At 60.9% G+C, this 17,639-nt stretch overlaps 1 protein-coding gene across 5 annotated transcripts in view; it reads right to left on the reverse strand.

Moving 5' to 3' along the window:
* Positions 1-17,639, reverse strand: part of LOC116953322 (AT-rich interactive domain-containing protein 1B-like) — a 103,405-nt gene that overhangs the window by 32,039 nt on the left and 53,727 nt on the right. For 4 of the 5 annotated variants that reach the window (XM_076074916.1, XM_076074915.1, XM_076074914.1 and 1 more), the window contains exons 5-9: positions 11,189-11,645; positions 8,794-9,036; positions 7,013-7,192; positions 5,777-6,287; positions 4,634-4,774 (exon numbers count right to left, since the gene is read on the reverse strand). In XM_076074916.1, the coding sequence (XP_075931031.1) occupies positions 4,634-4,774; positions 5,777-6,287; positions 7,013-7,192; positions 8,794-9,036; positions 11,189-11,645 (1,532 nt within the window). The remainder of the gene's footprint in view (positions 1-4,633; positions 4,775-5,776; positions 6,288-7,012; positions 7,193-8,793; positions 9,037-11,188; positions 11,646-17,639) is intronic. The other variant, XM_076074917.1, reaches the window with a different exon arrangement.

A 17,639-nucleotide genomic window follows, 5' to 3' on the forward strand; every position in this document is an offset into this window, starting at 1 on the left:
TTGATTACGTGGTCGAGCCTAGTGCACCCCCAGTAGCAGCTATACCTGTGCATTAGTCTGCCAGTAGGGGGGCGATGTTGATCTGTGTAGTTCCAATTGAGTAGTTTGTGGTGTGGGTTTTTCACCTTCATCAAATGGGGACCCGTGGTGTCGGCACAGTGGGCTGCTTCGTTTCTAATGACCTCACGAGATCCTCAAAGTACTCTTTGGTTCTTTCGGTAAAGTCACGTAGGTGGAGGAGTAGTTCATAGTTCATAGTTCCATTTATTTGGTATAGCCCCGCGAGCCATTCGGCTCTTGAATCGGGTGCAAACGCAACAAACAAAAAACATGAACAAGAAAAACATCTTAAAGTGACTATGTGACTGTGCAAACAGAAAATCCAGGAAAAAAATCAAAATATTCCTGAAATAGCACTGTACACCAACGCTGTCGGCAAAAATCCCAGTGGGATTCAAGTCAAACAACAACAACCACAAGACAACAAGATTAAGGCCATCAGTCTAACTCCGTACTACAATAAACAAAAACATGGCCAAACCAAAAAAGTTTTCGAAATCACCAAAATAAAGCCACAAATGCAATGTAACAGTAGAGTGGTGACGGGATGTCACGCTCGCCTCGGGAGGAATGACGTCATGTCCCCTCGGTGTATTTGTGACGTGGACGAGGTCTTTGCCAGGAGCCGGGTTCGTGAGCGGTAGGGAAGTGGGGGCCCAGGGTAGGGGAGCAGTGGGGACCCAGGGTAGGGGAGAAGTAGCACCAGGCTAGGGGGGGCTACTTTACCCGGCTGGCCGAGTTGGTTGAACCATCGGTCAAGCGCTGTGGGAAGAGCCCGTCAGCCTGGGACGCGTAGGGATTCCCAGTACCCTTTCCCCTGGGGAGATTAGCTTAGCCCAATTCTTGTATTACCCCTTCCCCTGAACCCTGGCGGGAAGCCCGTCATAAACAGTTTGGCGTCAGCCCCGACAACGACTGCTCTTCGTGTCGTCTTTACACCACAACATACGTATAAAAGAAAATAACTCACGACGACTTTTATTTTATTTTGTCTAACTACATGACTTTACCGAAAGAACCAAAGAGTATGGATCCCTGCAATCACGAAAGCTTCAAATCAAGATTGAGATCTTCACCGTCCACTCGTGAAGCAGACGAGGCATATGGATTGGGGGTGGGTTCGATCCCGACCCTGGCGCCTGTATGTTTGGAGTTTGCGGTGTCTCTCTCTCCCTGTTGTCACGTGGATTTTTCTCGGGTCCTCCGGTTTTTCCCTCCACAATTTAGAATCAGTCTCCGTTGAGAGCATTTGGCCGCTATACGGTGATAAGCCACTTCGATGAGCTGTCATTTGTGGCCAGGTCGCCTCTGAAAATGAGCTACGTAGCTCAGTGGGCCTTACCTGGTAAAAAAAAAAAATACTTTTTTATAGTTCATAAGAGGTTTGTTTTGGGTTCGATCGCATAAATATAAGTGTGTTGTTAAATCCGCCACCACCCACACAGCCAATTAGTAAGGTTTGTCGTGTAAACAGAACATGCCAATTAGTTACTAATTTAGTACTCCTGTGTGTTGGAGAGTAAACCCACGACATTTACAATTCGAGCAGCGTGACGTTTCGCCAGCAATGACAACCGGCATCGTCAGGCGACAGCTTTATTTGTGGAGAAATCTTCCTTTTTCGTTCTTTAAATAGAGGGGACAATAAATGCGACCTTGCCACTTGTGAGCCAATCAGATGCGAAGGGCAGAGGAGGGATTTCTCGACAACTCTGGCCGTCGCCTGACAGTCGCACACATTTTGACTGCAGGTAAAGTCACGCAGACAGACAAATAACGCAAATAATAATTAAAAATCGACGTTTCGATCGCAACGCAGGCGATCGTCTTCAGGTGCAACAATACAGCAGGCGGACTGCTGAGGCAGGAAGAAATGTAGCTGCTGCATTGTTTCACCTGAAGGCGGTCGCTTGTGATTTGCCATCGAAACGTCGTGATGTTTTATTATTTGATTATTTTTCCATCTACGTAACTTTACCGAAAGACCCAAAGAGTAGTCGCATGCATACTATGGTTGCCACACAACGCCGTAACAACCAGGGGCGGCTCGCCCCGATTGGAACCGCGAGCCTGCCGAGAGGAAAAGCGAGAGGGTGACCCAGACACAGACCCAGGGTTCAAAACGCAGGGCCCTCACTGGCGTGGGCTTGGCAAGTCCCTGACACGGCCATTATGAGCCCCCCCCCCCCCCACCCACAACTGGCGGATCCACCGGGGCCACGACACACCGCAGTAGGGGGGTGGGGGGAGAGGGGGGGGGCGGCGAAAGAAAAAAAACCTCCACAACGCAAAGGATTAAATAATAATTACTAAATAAACTCCAAACACGTGGCCCGGTGCACGAGGCTTTCTTTGATTGCAGCGCTCGGCCCGCGGCCCCCCTCACCCCCCCCTCACCCCCCCTCACCCCACGGCCCCCCTCACCGCCCCATCACCCCCCCTCACCCCTCACCCCACTCGGGTGAGGAGCGGGGGGGGGGAGCCGTGGGTTGTATTTGGACGGAACCGAGCTGCCGAGTCGCGAGCGGCCTCCTCCCTGTGATGTAGCATTCCGTTTGTAGGGCGCCAGCGACACGCGCGTCGAGCGGGGGACCAAGAGGGGAGGGGGAGAGGAGAGGAAGAATCCTTTCTTTGAGGCGGCTCGCACACGCTGGCGCTAAACAGTGGGCTACCTGCCGTCTCTAATCGGACAATTAAGCAGCGAATCAAATACGTGCGCACATGCGCGCGTGCGTGCGTGTGTGTGTGTACACAACAAAGACAAACAAAGATCGCCCGTAATAGCCTAAACAGACTTGTGGGACCGGCACGGCACACGAGGGGGTAGGTGGCCCAGCACCACGTCCGTCCGCCTTTGTCCCCCCAGTGGCGATGTTTATACACGGCACCAGGTGCTCATTTGAGGCCGAGTCGACCTTGGGGAGGCCCAGGGCCGGTTCAGATAATCGTCACCGGTGTTGGCCGTGAGCGGGAATCGAATTCGAGTCTCCGGGTTCAAAACGCAGCGCGCTGACCGCTGCACCACCGCCACACACTCACACTCCCGCACACTCCCGCACACACACACACACACTCCCGCACACACACTCACGCACACCCGCACACACACTCACGCACACCCGCACACACAATCACACACACTCACACACACTCACGCACACCCGCACACACAATCACACACACTCACACACACTCCCGCACACACACACACAATCACGCACACACACTCACGCACACTCACACACACACTCACACACACACTCCCGCACACACACATACTCACGCACACTCACACACTCACGCACACTCACACACTCACGCACACACACACACACACTCCCGCACACACACACACACACTCGCACACACACACACACTCACGCACACACACTCGCACACACACTCACGCACACTCACACACACACTCGCGCACACACACACACACTCACGCACACTCACACACACACTCGCACACACACACACAATCACGCACACTCACACACACACACGCTCACACACACTCACACACACACACGCTCACACACACTCACTCACACACACACACACTCACGCACACTCACACACACACTCACGCACACTCACACACCCGCCACTCGGCCAAGTTAACCACACAAAGGTGTTAACATCGACGGCGGGATCGAGCGCGACCACAAGCCGCTCCGTAGGGATGGGAACAAAGACCGGCAAGCGGCGACGCTGCCGAACGTCGAGCCGGATCGATACGACGGCCCTCCGGCAGTGCCAGGCTAGGTGCACTTTCCCGCTGCCGCCCTCCATATGCGACGAGAGGCAGAGAAGCGACGCTCACAACAACCGGCGGGAGGGCTGCCACCGTGGCATACCGGTCGGCGTGCTGGCAGTTGAAACGATGCACCGAGTTTCTTAAATCTACACCCACCCCCACCACCTGTGTCCATCCACCCAGCGGTGTAAACAGGTTCACCAGACAGTTGATCGGCAGGGCACACGAGGGGATAGGTGGGCTAGCACCACGTCCGTCCGCCTTTGTCTCCCCAGTGGCGATGTTCACACACCGCACCAGGTGCTCATTTGAGGCAGAGTCGACCTCGGGGAGGCCCAGCACCGGGTCAACCGGAGGCGGGGTCCAGTGTGGGCACGCCCACCTCCTCCAACACGTCTGGTTGAAGTGGAAGATCAGGCCAAACACCACTCCACCGCTCGGTCCTCCAGCGGACAGCGTCGCGAGCAAGCAACTGCAAGTCAGCGCCTTTAACCTTTGCGACCGAGAGATGAGCACGCAGGAACCACGTGGCGGTGACCCCAGGACCTGCACCGCGCGGTTTGCACGTCCGCCGTGCCTGCGCAGTCAGCGCGCGTTCATGACTCGTGTTCCGCTGGAACCGGCCACCGGAATCGGTTACCGGCGCATGTCCATATGTTACCGTGCGTGCGTACACGTGTGTACGCACGCACGGTAACATATGTGTACGTGCGTACACACGTGCGTACACGTGTGTACGCACGTGCACGTGTATCCGTGCACGTGCGTAAACGTGTGCGCGTTGCCCCCCAGCCCTCCCGGATCGCGTACCCGTACTGCTCGTGCTGGTGCAGCATGGAGGCTTGCGCCTGGGCGTTGCCGTAGTTGGGGTGTTGTGGCGGGTACATGGGCCGCACGGTGGGGCCGGGCTGGGCCGGGTAGCTCTGCGGCTGAGGGCGGCTGTACTGCGGCCTGCGCGTCACACGAGAGCGGGGGGCCGGCGGTCAGCGCGAGGGTGCGCAGCGCGCGCGAGCACGCAGATACACGCGCCCATGCATGCAGACGCACGCACACGCACATGCCCACAGACACACACATGCCCACAGACACACACATGCCCACAGACACACACATGCCCACAGACACACACATGCCCACAGACACACACATGCCCACAGACACACACATGCCCACAGACACACACATGCCCACAGACACACACATGCCCACAGACACACACATGCCCACAGACACACACATGCCCACAGACACACACATGCCCACAGACACACACATGCCCACAGACACACACATGCCCACAGACACACACATGCCCACAGACACGCACATGCCCACAGACACACACATGCCCACAGACACACACACGCACACCCGCGCACGCAGAACCACGCATGAACACGCACGCACATGCCACAACAACAGCAGAAGCCGCCATTCGCCACTAAGTGGCTGTGATGTCACCACGGCGCTTGCGCCAGGCCAGATGCACTTTGAGGCCGTCGCTTAAAGTGCGAAAGACTCGCTGCCGGCGGGAAGACACGGGACAAACCCAGGTGTCATCGGTTAACTCAGATGACTGGCAGATACACCGAAGACAAAGATCCCCCGTATAGCCTTAACAGACTGTAGAAGGAAATTACGTTAGCGAGCCAACACCGTGCCCAGCCGCCTTTGTCTCCCCAATGGCGATGTTTACACACCACACCAGGTACTCATTTGAGGCCGAGTCGACCTACGGGAGGCCCAGACCGGTTCAGATAATAGTCACCGGTGTTGGCCGTGAGCGGGAATTGAATTCAGGTCGCCGGGTTTGTAGCGCAGCTCCTCCACAGAGCACACACGGACAGACATCCACGCCGGGCTTCACCAAGCCTCAGGACACACATCATGGGCAGGGCCCAGGAGCTGCCCCCTGCCCCCTGCCCCCCGCCCCCCTGCCCCCGTAGACACTACCTGCTATGCGTCGAGTTGGCCGCCGCCTGCATGACCGCTGCGGCCGCCTCCTGCGCCTTGCGGTTGATGCCGGACGAGGGAGGCCCCATCCCGACGCTGCCCTGACCCAGGGCGATGCCCCCGGCGGCCATGGGCAGGCCGCCCGCCTGGCCCACGACCCCGGGGCCTTGACCCGGGCCCGGCGTCCCCGCTCCTCCTCCGCCCCCTCCCATGCTGTTGCTGCCCAGGCCGTGGCCGCCGCCGCCGCCGCCCATGGCGCTGTTCGGCAGCATGGAGGAGAGGCCGGCGTGCCCAGGCATGCTGTTCGCGGGGCCGCCCATGGCCTGGTTGTAGGGCCGGCCCTGCAGGCCCGAGGGCGGGCCCCGGCCCACGGCTCCCATGCCGCCGTAGGCCTGGGCGGGCCCCGACGCCTGCATGCTGCTGTTGCCGGCCATGCCCATGGCGGGGCCGGTGCCGGCGTAGGCCGCCGCGTTGGGCATGTTGCCGTAGCCGGACGGGCGCTGGTAATTTCCTGCGGGAGCGGAGAGAGCGACGGACGACGCCAAGGTTGGCGGACGAGGTCGGCGACGGGGTGCGGGAAAGAAACGTGCCCCTGCGTGGCGCTCACGCCAGAGGCGACTTCGCAAGGCGAGGCCTTCGAGTTTCAGGCAACAGTTTTGATCAACTTGGCCGGCTGTCTCTCGGCTAAGTTTGAGTGGCAGCTCAACTTTGCACTCGAGTTTCGCTCGCACTGCGTCTCACCTTCACGGAGTTGTCGTGCTCTCCCCCCTCACCCCATAACAGACAGATGGGCAGACAGAAAGAAAGGATCCCCCGTATAGCCTTTAACAGCCTGTTCAGAGAAAGCGCTGCGAGCGAGCACCTATTAAGGCCGGCACGGCACACGAGGGAGTGGTTGTGGCGAGCACCGCGCTCGGCCGACTGTCTCCCCACTGCTGACGTTTACACACTGCAATAGGGACTCATTTAAGGCGGACCCAGGGGAGGCCCGGGTCCGGTTCGTTACCGACGTTGGTCGCAAGCAGGAATGGAACTCGGCTCGCCGGACCGCGTGAGCGCGAGCACCCTGGGCGCCGCGCGGCGTCTCGGCCACCGAAACCGTCCCCCCCCCCCCCCCATCGGTGTTGCCGCCCTGTGCCAGCACGCGGCCGCGGTCAAACGGCCGAGGCCTGCGTCCGTGTCGGAAAAAAATGGCCCCCTCCCTCCCGCCACCCAGCCCCGTTGCGTCAGCCCCACCTTGCTGCGGTCCGTACAGGCCTCCCCCTGGCTGGGGAGGGTACCCCCCCGGGCCCCCGGAGGGCGGGTAAGGCCCCAGGGCGGCCGCGTGCATCTGGGGCCCGGCCGGGGAGGGCCGGGGCGAGAGGGCCGATGGGCCTCCCTGCTGGGGCCCGAACTGAGAGTTGCGCTGCATGAAGCCTGTGTAAGGCAAGCGGGGACACGCGCACACGTGTACGCGTGGACACGCGTACGGACACACATGGACACGCGCACACGTGTACGCGCGCACGGACACACGTGGACACTCGCACGGACACACATGGACACGCGCACACGTGTACGCGCGCACAGATACGCGTGGACACGCGTACGGACACACATGGACACGCGCACACGTGTACGCGCGCACGGATACGCGTGGACACGCGTACGGACACACATGGACACGCGCACACGTGTACGCGCGCACGGATACGCGTGGACACGCGTACGGACACACATGGACACGCGCACACGTGTACGCGCGCACGGATACGCGTGGACACGCGTACGGACACACATGGACACGCGCACACGTGTACGCGCGCACGGATACGCGTGGACACGCGTACGGACACACATGGACACGCGCACACGTGTACGCGCGCACGGATACGCGTGGACACGCGTACGGACACACATGGACACGCGCACACGTGTACGCGCGCACGGATACGTGTGGACACGCGTACGGATACACGTGGACACGCGTACGGATACACATGGACACGCGTACGGACACACATGGACACTTGCACACACATGTACGTACACATGTACATGTGTACAGACACACATGGACACTTGCACACACATATGCACATACGTATACACAAGCGTATAATACAGATAAGTATAGACATGGACACATGCACACACATGTACAGCATGCACATATACACATGAATACACATGTACAGACACACACACGGCCACACAGGTATACAGACACGTACACAGGCATGTACACTTATACGCGCAGAAACAATGACAAACACACACAAAACACACACACATGGACATGAACACACATCCACATGGACACAAATAATCACACATATCAAACACACAAGGCCATACACACATAAGAACACACATGCACACACATGCACACACATACAGAAATAAGCAACATGTATTCACAGACACGTATGACAGGAACACAAAAGTACACATAAATAAACACAAATGTAAACACAGACGCACGCATAATGTACACACATGCATGAACACACACAATCCACCCACACGCATCGATCAACACTCACGCACACAGCCGTTCATGCACACACAATCATTTACATGCACACGTGCACACATGTATAACCACGTGTTCATACAAGCCGACCAGAATACACACGCAGGCACCTCCACAATTCACACACGCAGGCACCTCCACGATTCACACACGCAGGCACCTCCACGATTCACACACGCAGGCACCTCCACGTCACACACGGAGGCACCTCCCCGTCACACACGCAGGCACCTCCACGATTCACACAGGCAAGCACCTCCACGATTCACACACGCAGGCACCTCCACGATTCACACACGCAGGCACCTCCACGTCACACACGCAGGCACCTCCACGTCACACAGGCAGGCACCTCCACGTCACACACGCAAGCACCTCCACGATTCACACACGCAAGCACCTCCACGATTCACACACGCAAGCACCTCCACGTCACACACGCAAGCACCTCCACGTCACACAGGCAGGCAGGCAGGCAGGGCTTCGCGTCGCTCACACTCACGTTCGTCAGCGAATGGGGCCAGGCCCCCCTTAGGTTTCCCCCTTCCTTTCCTGTCGCCGCGCGCCCGCTCTAGGGGCCCCTGGCGCTGGGTCCCGCGCGCCGCCCCCCCGGCGCTAGCGGGGGGCCCCGTGACCCCCCCGTTGAGCGGCGGTGGTGAGTGAGAGCGCAGCGCCAACGCACCTCTCTCCTGCGGCATGGGCGACGCCGGCTGGCTGCTGGGGGGCCGCGGCGGCATCTGGTTACCTGTGGGGGGGCGCAGGGGGGGGTCAAAGGGCAGAGGAGGGGGGCGGCGGGGAGTTGGTGTCAACCGCGACGCTCTCTGCGTTACAGCAATGAAGGCCGCCCTCCTTCACGCCGCGGGTCTCCGTGCGAGTCTGCGGGTCTCCGTGCGAGTCTGCGGGTCTCAGAGCGAGTCTGTGGGTCTCAGAGCGAGTCTGTGGGTCTCAGAGCGAGTCTGTGGGTCTCAGTGCGAGTCTGTGGGCCTCAGAGCGAGTCTGTGGGTCTCAGTGCGAGTCTGTGGGTCTCAGAGCGAGTCTGTGGGTCTCAGAGCGAGTCTGTGGGTCTCAGAGCGAGTCTGCTGGTCTCCGCGAAGAATCGCCGGGTACGAACGTGACGCTACCTGGATTTGCCCACCGCTGCCCGTGTGCATTATACACGGGCCCGCTGGAAAATACAAGCCGGGCCCTCCTCTCGTTGGCCCACGCAGCTGTGCGAGCGCGGCTCGCAAGGGCGTGACGTTCGGGAACCCACAACGGGGTCGCCGCGCAAATGCCAAAGTGGAAAACTGCAAAACGTCATATTTATTTTATCTTACATATATATAATTGCTCTTAATAAAGCACGGTCGCCTGGGGAACCCTTTGCGGAAGAGATAATGAATCTCGATGGGTTCTCACCTGCTCAAATAAGACACTGATTAAGTGAGTGATGGGCGGTGACGGGGGGGTGGGGGGAGGGAAACCGTGGGCCCCGAGCGGCCCACGGCCCGCGCCGAGCCACTCCCTCCCCGCGGCCTCGGCTGTCGAAGGCTCGGCCAAAGCCTCTTTAATTAGCCTCCGCGCCCGCCACTCGTCGCTGCCAAAAGGGGCCGTTCCAGGATTTATCGGCTGGCACGGGGACAGCGGGGTTAACACGGAGCCAGGTTCATTCACAAAAACACGGCCGGCCGGCCGGGCGGCACATAAACACGAACCGCCCTCGGAGCGAACGCCTGGGACGTCACGCAGACAGCAGTCGCCGCCACCGCCGTTTCATCGTCGCAGCGTGCGCCAACGCTCGAATTCCACCCAATTAAAATCAGCTGTTCGCCCACCCCCCCCCCCCCAATCATAAGAGCCCCCCCCCCCGCCGCCCCCCACTCCTCACTCCTCCTCTCAGGGGATTGAGGTCTGCCAAATCTCCCCGCCCCCGCCGGTGTGTTCCCAGGTTCAACTAGCCAAGGAAACATATGGGCACGCGATGTTTAATAACCACGAGGAGAGAGGGGAGGGGGGCGGAGGAGGAAGAAAACAAACCAGAGAGCCAGGAGGAGAGGAGGGATGATGGCGTAATCACGGGGGCATCACCCCGCCCCGCACAGTGGGGGGGGGGGGGGGGGGGGGTCAGGCAGCGACGGTGTCTTTAGAAGGGAAATAATTTTGATTGGCAGCTCTCCAAACAAATTAACAACGTCGGCATCAGAGGGCCGGCCGTACGCCAAGGGCAGCCCGGCGAGTGGCGATCCGCACGAAACTGCGTCACATGACCACCACCACCACCGCCGCTACTCAACACAACCACCACTCACACCGCCACCACAACTACTCAACACCACCACCACCACCACCACTCAACAGCGCTACAACCACAGGTCTCTGGCTGGTCGCTACGCGTGGCAGAGTGGCCCCCCCACGGACAGTTCAGGTTATTTATTTAAAAGGTAAAGAAGGCGCAGCCCTGCAAATGATGCTCACTCACGCAACTCCCTTCTGCAATTTCTCACTCAAGGAGCCTGAACTCGAGCAGAGCTCCAGAGCTCCATTTGGTCTCCTCTTCCACGCTGGACAGATGTTGGAAGCGGTGGGCGTGCCCACACTTCACACCCGAGCACACGCGAACGGCCGATCGACTGAACTGCGCCGAACTCGTCCCAATGTTTCCGCTGCCGTGCCGGGTAGACGGGACCGAGCCTCCGGAATCCTGGTCCGGAGTGCCGGCCGGGCATTGCACCGCGGCGGCAGGTCACCCGTGGTCTCGCGTAAAGAGCGAGGGCGGCCGCCCCTCCTGCAGACACGGGTTCGATCTTCAACGTAGCCCCGCCCCTCACCCCATTAACCCCGCCCCTTCCGCCCATTAGCCCCGCCCACCCGACAGGCCGGCGGGCACCCACCCCATCCCCACCCCCGCCGGGCCGCACCTGTGGCGGGTGACAGCGGCCCGGAGCGAGGCTGGCTCACGCTGGCCGGGGAGCCGGCGGGCGAGGGCGAGGGCCCGCTCACGCCCGACAGGTGCGGGGAGGCGTGCGGCGAGAAGGGCGACTGCGCCGGGTTGCTCGCCTCCCCCTGGCTGCCGGACGCCACAGAGCCGGGACCGCTCGCCTGCCCGCTGCCGCCGCCGCCGCCGCCGGGACCGTCCCCGCCGGACGCCGCCGACCCGGCCGCGGCGGCGGCGGAGGAGGAGGAGGAGGTCGGCCCGCCAGCGGAGGCTCCCGCCGAGCCGGGGCCCGACCCCGGAGGGCCGGGCCCTCCCGGGCCGGACCCGCCGGCGCCGGCGGGTCCGGCGCCGCCGCCGCCGCCGCCGCCCTGCAGCGACTCGGCGGCGCCCTGCAGGCCGTCTCCGCCCGTGGGGAGGTCGTCGATCGCCCCGGACAGGTCCTGCAGGCACAAGGGACACGTGGAGACACACGCAGAGATATGAAGACTTGGAGACACACGCACAAAGACAAAGATCCCCCCGTATAACTTCAACACTGTTGGGACCAAGTGCTGTTACCGAGCACCTATGAAGTCCGGCACTGCACACGAGAGGGTGCGTGGCTAGCACTGCGCCTTTGCCTCCCGAGTGGCGATGTTTACACACCACACCGGGTACTCATTTGAGGCCGAGTCGACCTAGGCGAGGCCCAGGATCGGTTCAGTTAACCATCACCAGTGTTTTTGGCCGTGAGCAGGAATCGAACATGGGTCGCCGGGTTTATAGCGTTACGCGCTCACCGCTGCACCACCGCTTCCCACACATGCACACACACAAATAAACAGAAACACCGACCCCATGTAGACCTTCGTACACGCGCGTGATTAAACATTTGTAACGCACGCACAAGTACACGCTGCGATTGGGTCGCCCTGGCAGGAGAGGCCACAACGTTCCGTGCTGCCCTGTGCCACCTTGTGCCACACGGGGGGTGGCACTCGACTGGGTGGGCATAGCCCGCTGACTACGTGGTGATGCTCCCTCCTGTGTGCGACCACGGCTAGCAACTCCAAACTGTGGACCATGTAGCTTTGCACCGGAGGTGGGGGTGGGTGAGTGCGTGGGTGGGTGAGTAGGTGGGTGCGTAGGTGGGTGTGTGGTTGGGCGAGTGGGTACGTGGTTCCTTGAGTGGGTGGGCGAGTGGGTGGCTGAGACAGTGGGTAGGTGAGTGGGTGGATGAGTGAGTTAGCGGATCTGCAATTCCCCAACTCTCCAACAAAGCAACTGATTGGCTACATCGCTTACGACTGCCCGAGACGTCAGCGGGCGGCACCGTCCCCGCTACTCCGCCGTGCAATCTCCCGGCTCCGCCATCAGATGGCGATGTTTGGGAGCTGCGTGGGTCGGGCGACGCTCGGCGGCGGAGGAGGGGGGGGGGGCGGAACGGCGCCACGCGCGCTGCCGAGCGGCACTCCGAACGGCCGGCGGGGCCCCGCGCGAGGCCCCGCGCGAAGCCCCGCGTTCACCGGGGGGGCAGCCTCCCTCCCGTCCGCATCGCCCACACGGCTGCCCTCCACTCAGCAGCCATGTTGTGCTTCTGCAGACAGCCTCCCCTACCCACCTCCTCTCGCTCACGTGCGCACAAAGCACGTGGGCACCAGGCTTGGCCGTGCCGAGCATCCAAACAGCCAAAGGCTCCGTCAGCATTGTCGTTTGAGGATGCACAGCCAGACTCTGCGTGTGCTGTGTCAGGCGCGGAGGGGGGGGGGGGGCATCTGCTCGCCACGTGGACCGCGAGGACGGGGAAAACGCTCCTGGCGATTGTGAAGAAGAGCTTCATAGCTCATCGGATTCCTACAGTCCGAATAAAGATTCCGGTTCTGGAACGCGAGCTGGCACGGAGACGCCGGCGCAGCAACGGGGGCCGCGGGGGGGGTGGGGGGTTCAACGTCGCAGCGAGGAGCCCCGAGAACATGGTGCTCGCGCGGTAGCCACGAGTCCAATCACCCACGGCGGCCACATTGTGGGTGCAACGGTCAGGGCTGCATGGGCGGCGGTGCCCCTTACATGGCGCACGCACGAACAGCCCCCACCACCACCACCACACTCCCCCTGGGCACCTCCGATTGGCACGGTTGGCTACGTACGGTGCGGAAGAAGTTCAACACACACACACCCACAAGGCCTTGCCTCGGCCTTAGGCCAGTGCTGGAAGCCACCCCACCCACCCCCCTGGCCTTCACCAAGCACATTCAGGAATTATCGATCATTCAGTCAGCTGAAAATCGGATTCACAAATCCGAAGGAGGGGGTATCATTACAGCGATGATGATGATGATGCACCACTCCGCTACTCCCTATGCAATTATCTGGCTTATCAGCCTCCTCGATGTGACGTTACAGCTGTTGCTCTTTACATAAGCAGCAGCAGCCGCCGCCGTACGAGGGAGGATCAGAAGCTGACGTGGGGCTTTGCGAGGTCAGGCCTCGCAAAACTCGGTCTCGCAAGGTGGCCGGGTCCCTCGGGGGTGGGGGACCGGGGTGGGAATGTGGCCGACCGGGGCCATGCCAGGCCAGGACCTGCTGACCCCTCGCTGCACTGCCCCCGTGACCCCACACTGGGGTCAATACGCTAATTGTGACAAGCCATTCCACGTGGCCGTTTGTCACGGCAATTACCAGGATCGTTAACAGCCTCTGGGAGGCCTGACACGAAATACCACCAAGCGGAAAACCCACACGCACGCACACGCACGCACGCACACAAAGATCCTCCATATAGCCTTAACAGACTGTTGGGGCAAGTGCTGTTTGTGTGTACCTATGAAGGGCAGCCAACACCATGCCTGGCCGCCTTTGTCTCCCCAGTGTTCACGTCGAACTGGGTTTCGCTGGGCTCGTAGCGGTCGGTGCACTTGCACAAATGCGCGGCACAGCGTTTCCCCGGCAGGACGCGCCACGGCCGCGAGGGGGGGGGGGAGGGGGGGGGGGCAAAAGGCCGGTGGTCAAGACTAACAACGGAGCGGCAGACGAGGATTAGAACGCGTGGAGAGGAACGTCTCCCGCAGAGATGGAGCGATGAAGCCGGGTCCCTGTGCGGGCGCCGGATCCGACTGTCGCAGGATCACGAGAGACGGCGGGGCGGCCCGAGGGAGTCCTTCGTCTGGCAGCGGACAGACCGTGGCCGATGGCGACGATGGGACGAGGGCCGTCCGTGTTGCTGCCGTCACGACGGTCGTCGTCAACTGGAGTCGGACGCGGCACGGGCGCGCGCGGGCCCCACGGCGGCACGTGGGGGTCACCCTGCCAGCGCTCCGCTCCGCTTCCTCCGCTACCCCCTGCCCTCACGGCGCGTCCGGGCCTGTCGCCACCGCGATTAACGGCACAGCGTGGCAGCCGCACGCCGGATTACGATCGGGGTCGGGGGCGCACGGGACGAGGGGAGACCGGGGGAGGGAGGGATGGGGTGGCGGCAGCGGGGGGTGGGGGGCGGTGGTGCTAGGCGGGCAGGGTGCACGGAGGCGCCGCGTGCGATCGCGGGGAGTCGCGCGGCGCCGTTAAGCAAACGGGCGCTAGCGCGCTTAACGAGCGCCTCGTTAGCGGAGCTGCGGCCCGGAGGCTCCGGCCCTTAATGGACTCGGCGTCCCCGCGCACGCACACACGGCCGCCGCACCGCACGGCTCACAAACCGCCCCCCCCCCACCTCCCCAGCAACGTCCCAGGTGGAGCGTGTGGCCGTGCCATACGCTCCACCTGGGAGCGGCGGCACGCGTGCTACTCGTACGTGGCAGCGAGATGTTAACTACCTCACCTGGTGTACAGGAGGTCGTGGGTTTCGATACCCACTCTGACGCCTGCTGCTGTATATTTGGAGTTTGCGCGTCTCTCTCCCTGTGTTCGCGTGCATTTTTCTCCGGGTCCTCCGGTTTTTCCCTCCGCACTTAGAATCGACGTCACGCGTTCTAGGGTATTTACGCTGCTACAAATATCCACGTGATAAACCACTTGGTTCATGCTATTATTTCTGGCCAGGTCGCTTGTGAAACCAAGAGCTCAGTGGGCCTTACCTGGTCAAATAAAAAGTTTAATTTAGTTTAGACCGCCTTGCCGTCATCCTGCCTCGTGCCCTTCAGCCCCTTCCTTCGTCTGGGCGGAGTGGAGGGGGAGGTGTTGGTGGGCCTGAGTGTTTTCGTGTCCGCACGCCGCTTCGACCCTAGCAGCCGCAGAGGCAACACCGGTCACTGTGGTGACCCAGGTCGACGCACGAGGTGGCGGACAGTCACTCGTCCCGGCCTCCTCCCGAGTTCTCCCCGAGTCCAACAGAGTCAACCCGACACTCCGCCAGCCGCCTCTCCACCACCACCTCCCCCTCTCCCCTCCCACTCCTCCCCCCCCCCTCCCCTCTCGAACAGCGATTCCATCTGGACGTCCCGCTTCAGCGTCCACAAAGCCATTAATTTCCGTCCGTTTCGTTTTCCCATCTCGTTTGTATTGTTTTCGCCAGCTCCATTCATCCTCGACGTGGCATTAGCATATTGCTCGTAATCACGGCAGCGATAATGGCGCTTGAATTTATGTCGCGCCCGTTATGTCACAAAACGTCTCGCGGCGCAGTTGTGTTCATAGCCTCGGGAGGTGGGGGGGGGGGTTGAGGTAGGTGAAGGGGGTGGGGGGGACCCCAAGCGGCAGCTGTCCCTGTGCGGCACAAAGCCGCTCGCGGGCGCCATACCCGGCCACGCGCTTGCGCGCCACAGTGTGACGCGGGCTCGGCTCTCTCCGACGCACGCGTGCATCCACGCGTGCGTCGCGGGAGCGAGGATCGGCCCGAACAGATGAAGCGATCCTCTTCCCGTGGAGCTCTACTCCACGGGACGAGGTCGCGCAGCCATACGGCCGCCACGCTCGCCCGCACCGCGAGAACGTGCGCAGAAAACGGGGGGCACGGCGATTTTGTTTACAGAGGCAGTCGGTCACGGGTCTCTACGTGGGTCAGTAGGTCTCTGAGAGAGTCTATGGGTCTCTATGTTGGTCTATGGGTCTCTACGTGGGTCAGTAGGTCTCTGAGAGAGTCTATGGGTCTCTATGTTGGTCTATGGGTCTCTACGTGGGTCAGTAGGTCTCTGAGAGAGTCTATGGGTCTCTATGTTGGTCTATGGGTCTCTACGTGGGTCAGTAGGTCTCTGAGAGAGTCTATGGGTCTCTATGTTGGTCTATGGGTCTCTACGTGGGTCCCTAGGTCTCTGAGAGAGTCTATGGGTCTCTATGTTGGTCTATGGGTCTCTAAGTGGGTCAGTAGGTCTCAGAGAGTCTATGGGTCTCTATGTTGGTCTATGGGTCTCTACGTGGGTCAGTAGGTCTCTGAGAGAGTCTATGGGTCTCTATGTTGGTCTATGGAACTCAATGCGAGTCAATTAATGCCTACGCGAGTCTATGTGTCTCTGTGTGAGACCGCATCTCAAAGACACTTTACAGATACTGTACTTTGGGCTTAGTTGTTTAAAATAAAGAGGAATGCAGTCATACGTCTCTTTGTGAGCCTACGTGTCTCTGAATCTATGAGTCTGTATGCGAGTCCGTGACCTTGATGTGAGTCTATGGGTCTCAGTGCAAGTGTATGGGTCCGTGTTTCCATGAGTCCCCTTCATGAATCTATGTGTCCCTATGTGAATCCGTGTCTCTCTCTCTCTATATGAGAAGCAGTCAGTCACGGGCAGAGGAGAAGAGAACGATCTTGAGCCTGGACTTGAACAGGGGGTGGGGGGGGGGGGGTTAGGGGCAGGGAGTTTACAGCACAGGTGGCTGGGGGGGGAGGGAGTTGCAGGCGATGGGGGCAGGCAAAGCAGCTCAGCGGCTGGCCCAGCCCGGTGGGCGTTTGCGCGGCGCGTGCCGTTTGTGTCTCCTCCGTCGCCGCGACGACGCGGATGAACCCGCGAGCGTCCTCCAACACAACTCGGCACCGGTCCTCTAGGCGCGCGGGGGCACCGGCAGAGGTCCGAGCCGGAACTGCCGCCTCTGCCGAGACAAACCGGCGGACGACGACGGCGACGGCGGCGAGAGCAGCGGCAGGCGGAGAGACGGCGGGGAGAGAGAGCGGAGCGCGGGAGAGCGCGGGAGAGGGGATGGAGCGAACAGAACCATTTTTTTTTTTTTAAAAACCCCGTGGCGGCTCGCTGCGTTAGTGATCGGGGCAGCCTTGCGCAAGCGTAGCCAGGCAACCATCCAATCACCCCCCCTCCACGGGGCTGGGCCAATCAATCACGGAACCCGTTGCCCGGCAACCGCGCCGCCCGGCCAATGGGAGGCAGGCAGCCAGCGCAGCACCGATCAATCAGCCATGGGATTCATTTGGCCGGCCGTGCTTGGTGGTGATGGTGGGTGGGGGGGGGGGGGCAGTGTTTGGGGGAGGGAGGGGGGTAGGCAAGGGGGGCTGGGGGTATATGGGGAGGCGCACGGCG

This window comes from Petromyzon marinus, chromosome 51 (assembly GCF_048934315.1).
Source record: "Petromyzon marinus isolate PM22_M1 ecotype Great Lakes invasive population chromosome 51, UKy_Petmar_22M1.pri1.0, whole genome shotgun sequence".
Lineage (NCBI taxonomy): Eukaryota > Metazoa > Chordata > Hyperoartia > Petromyzontiformes > Petromyzontidae > Petromyzon > Petromyzon marinus.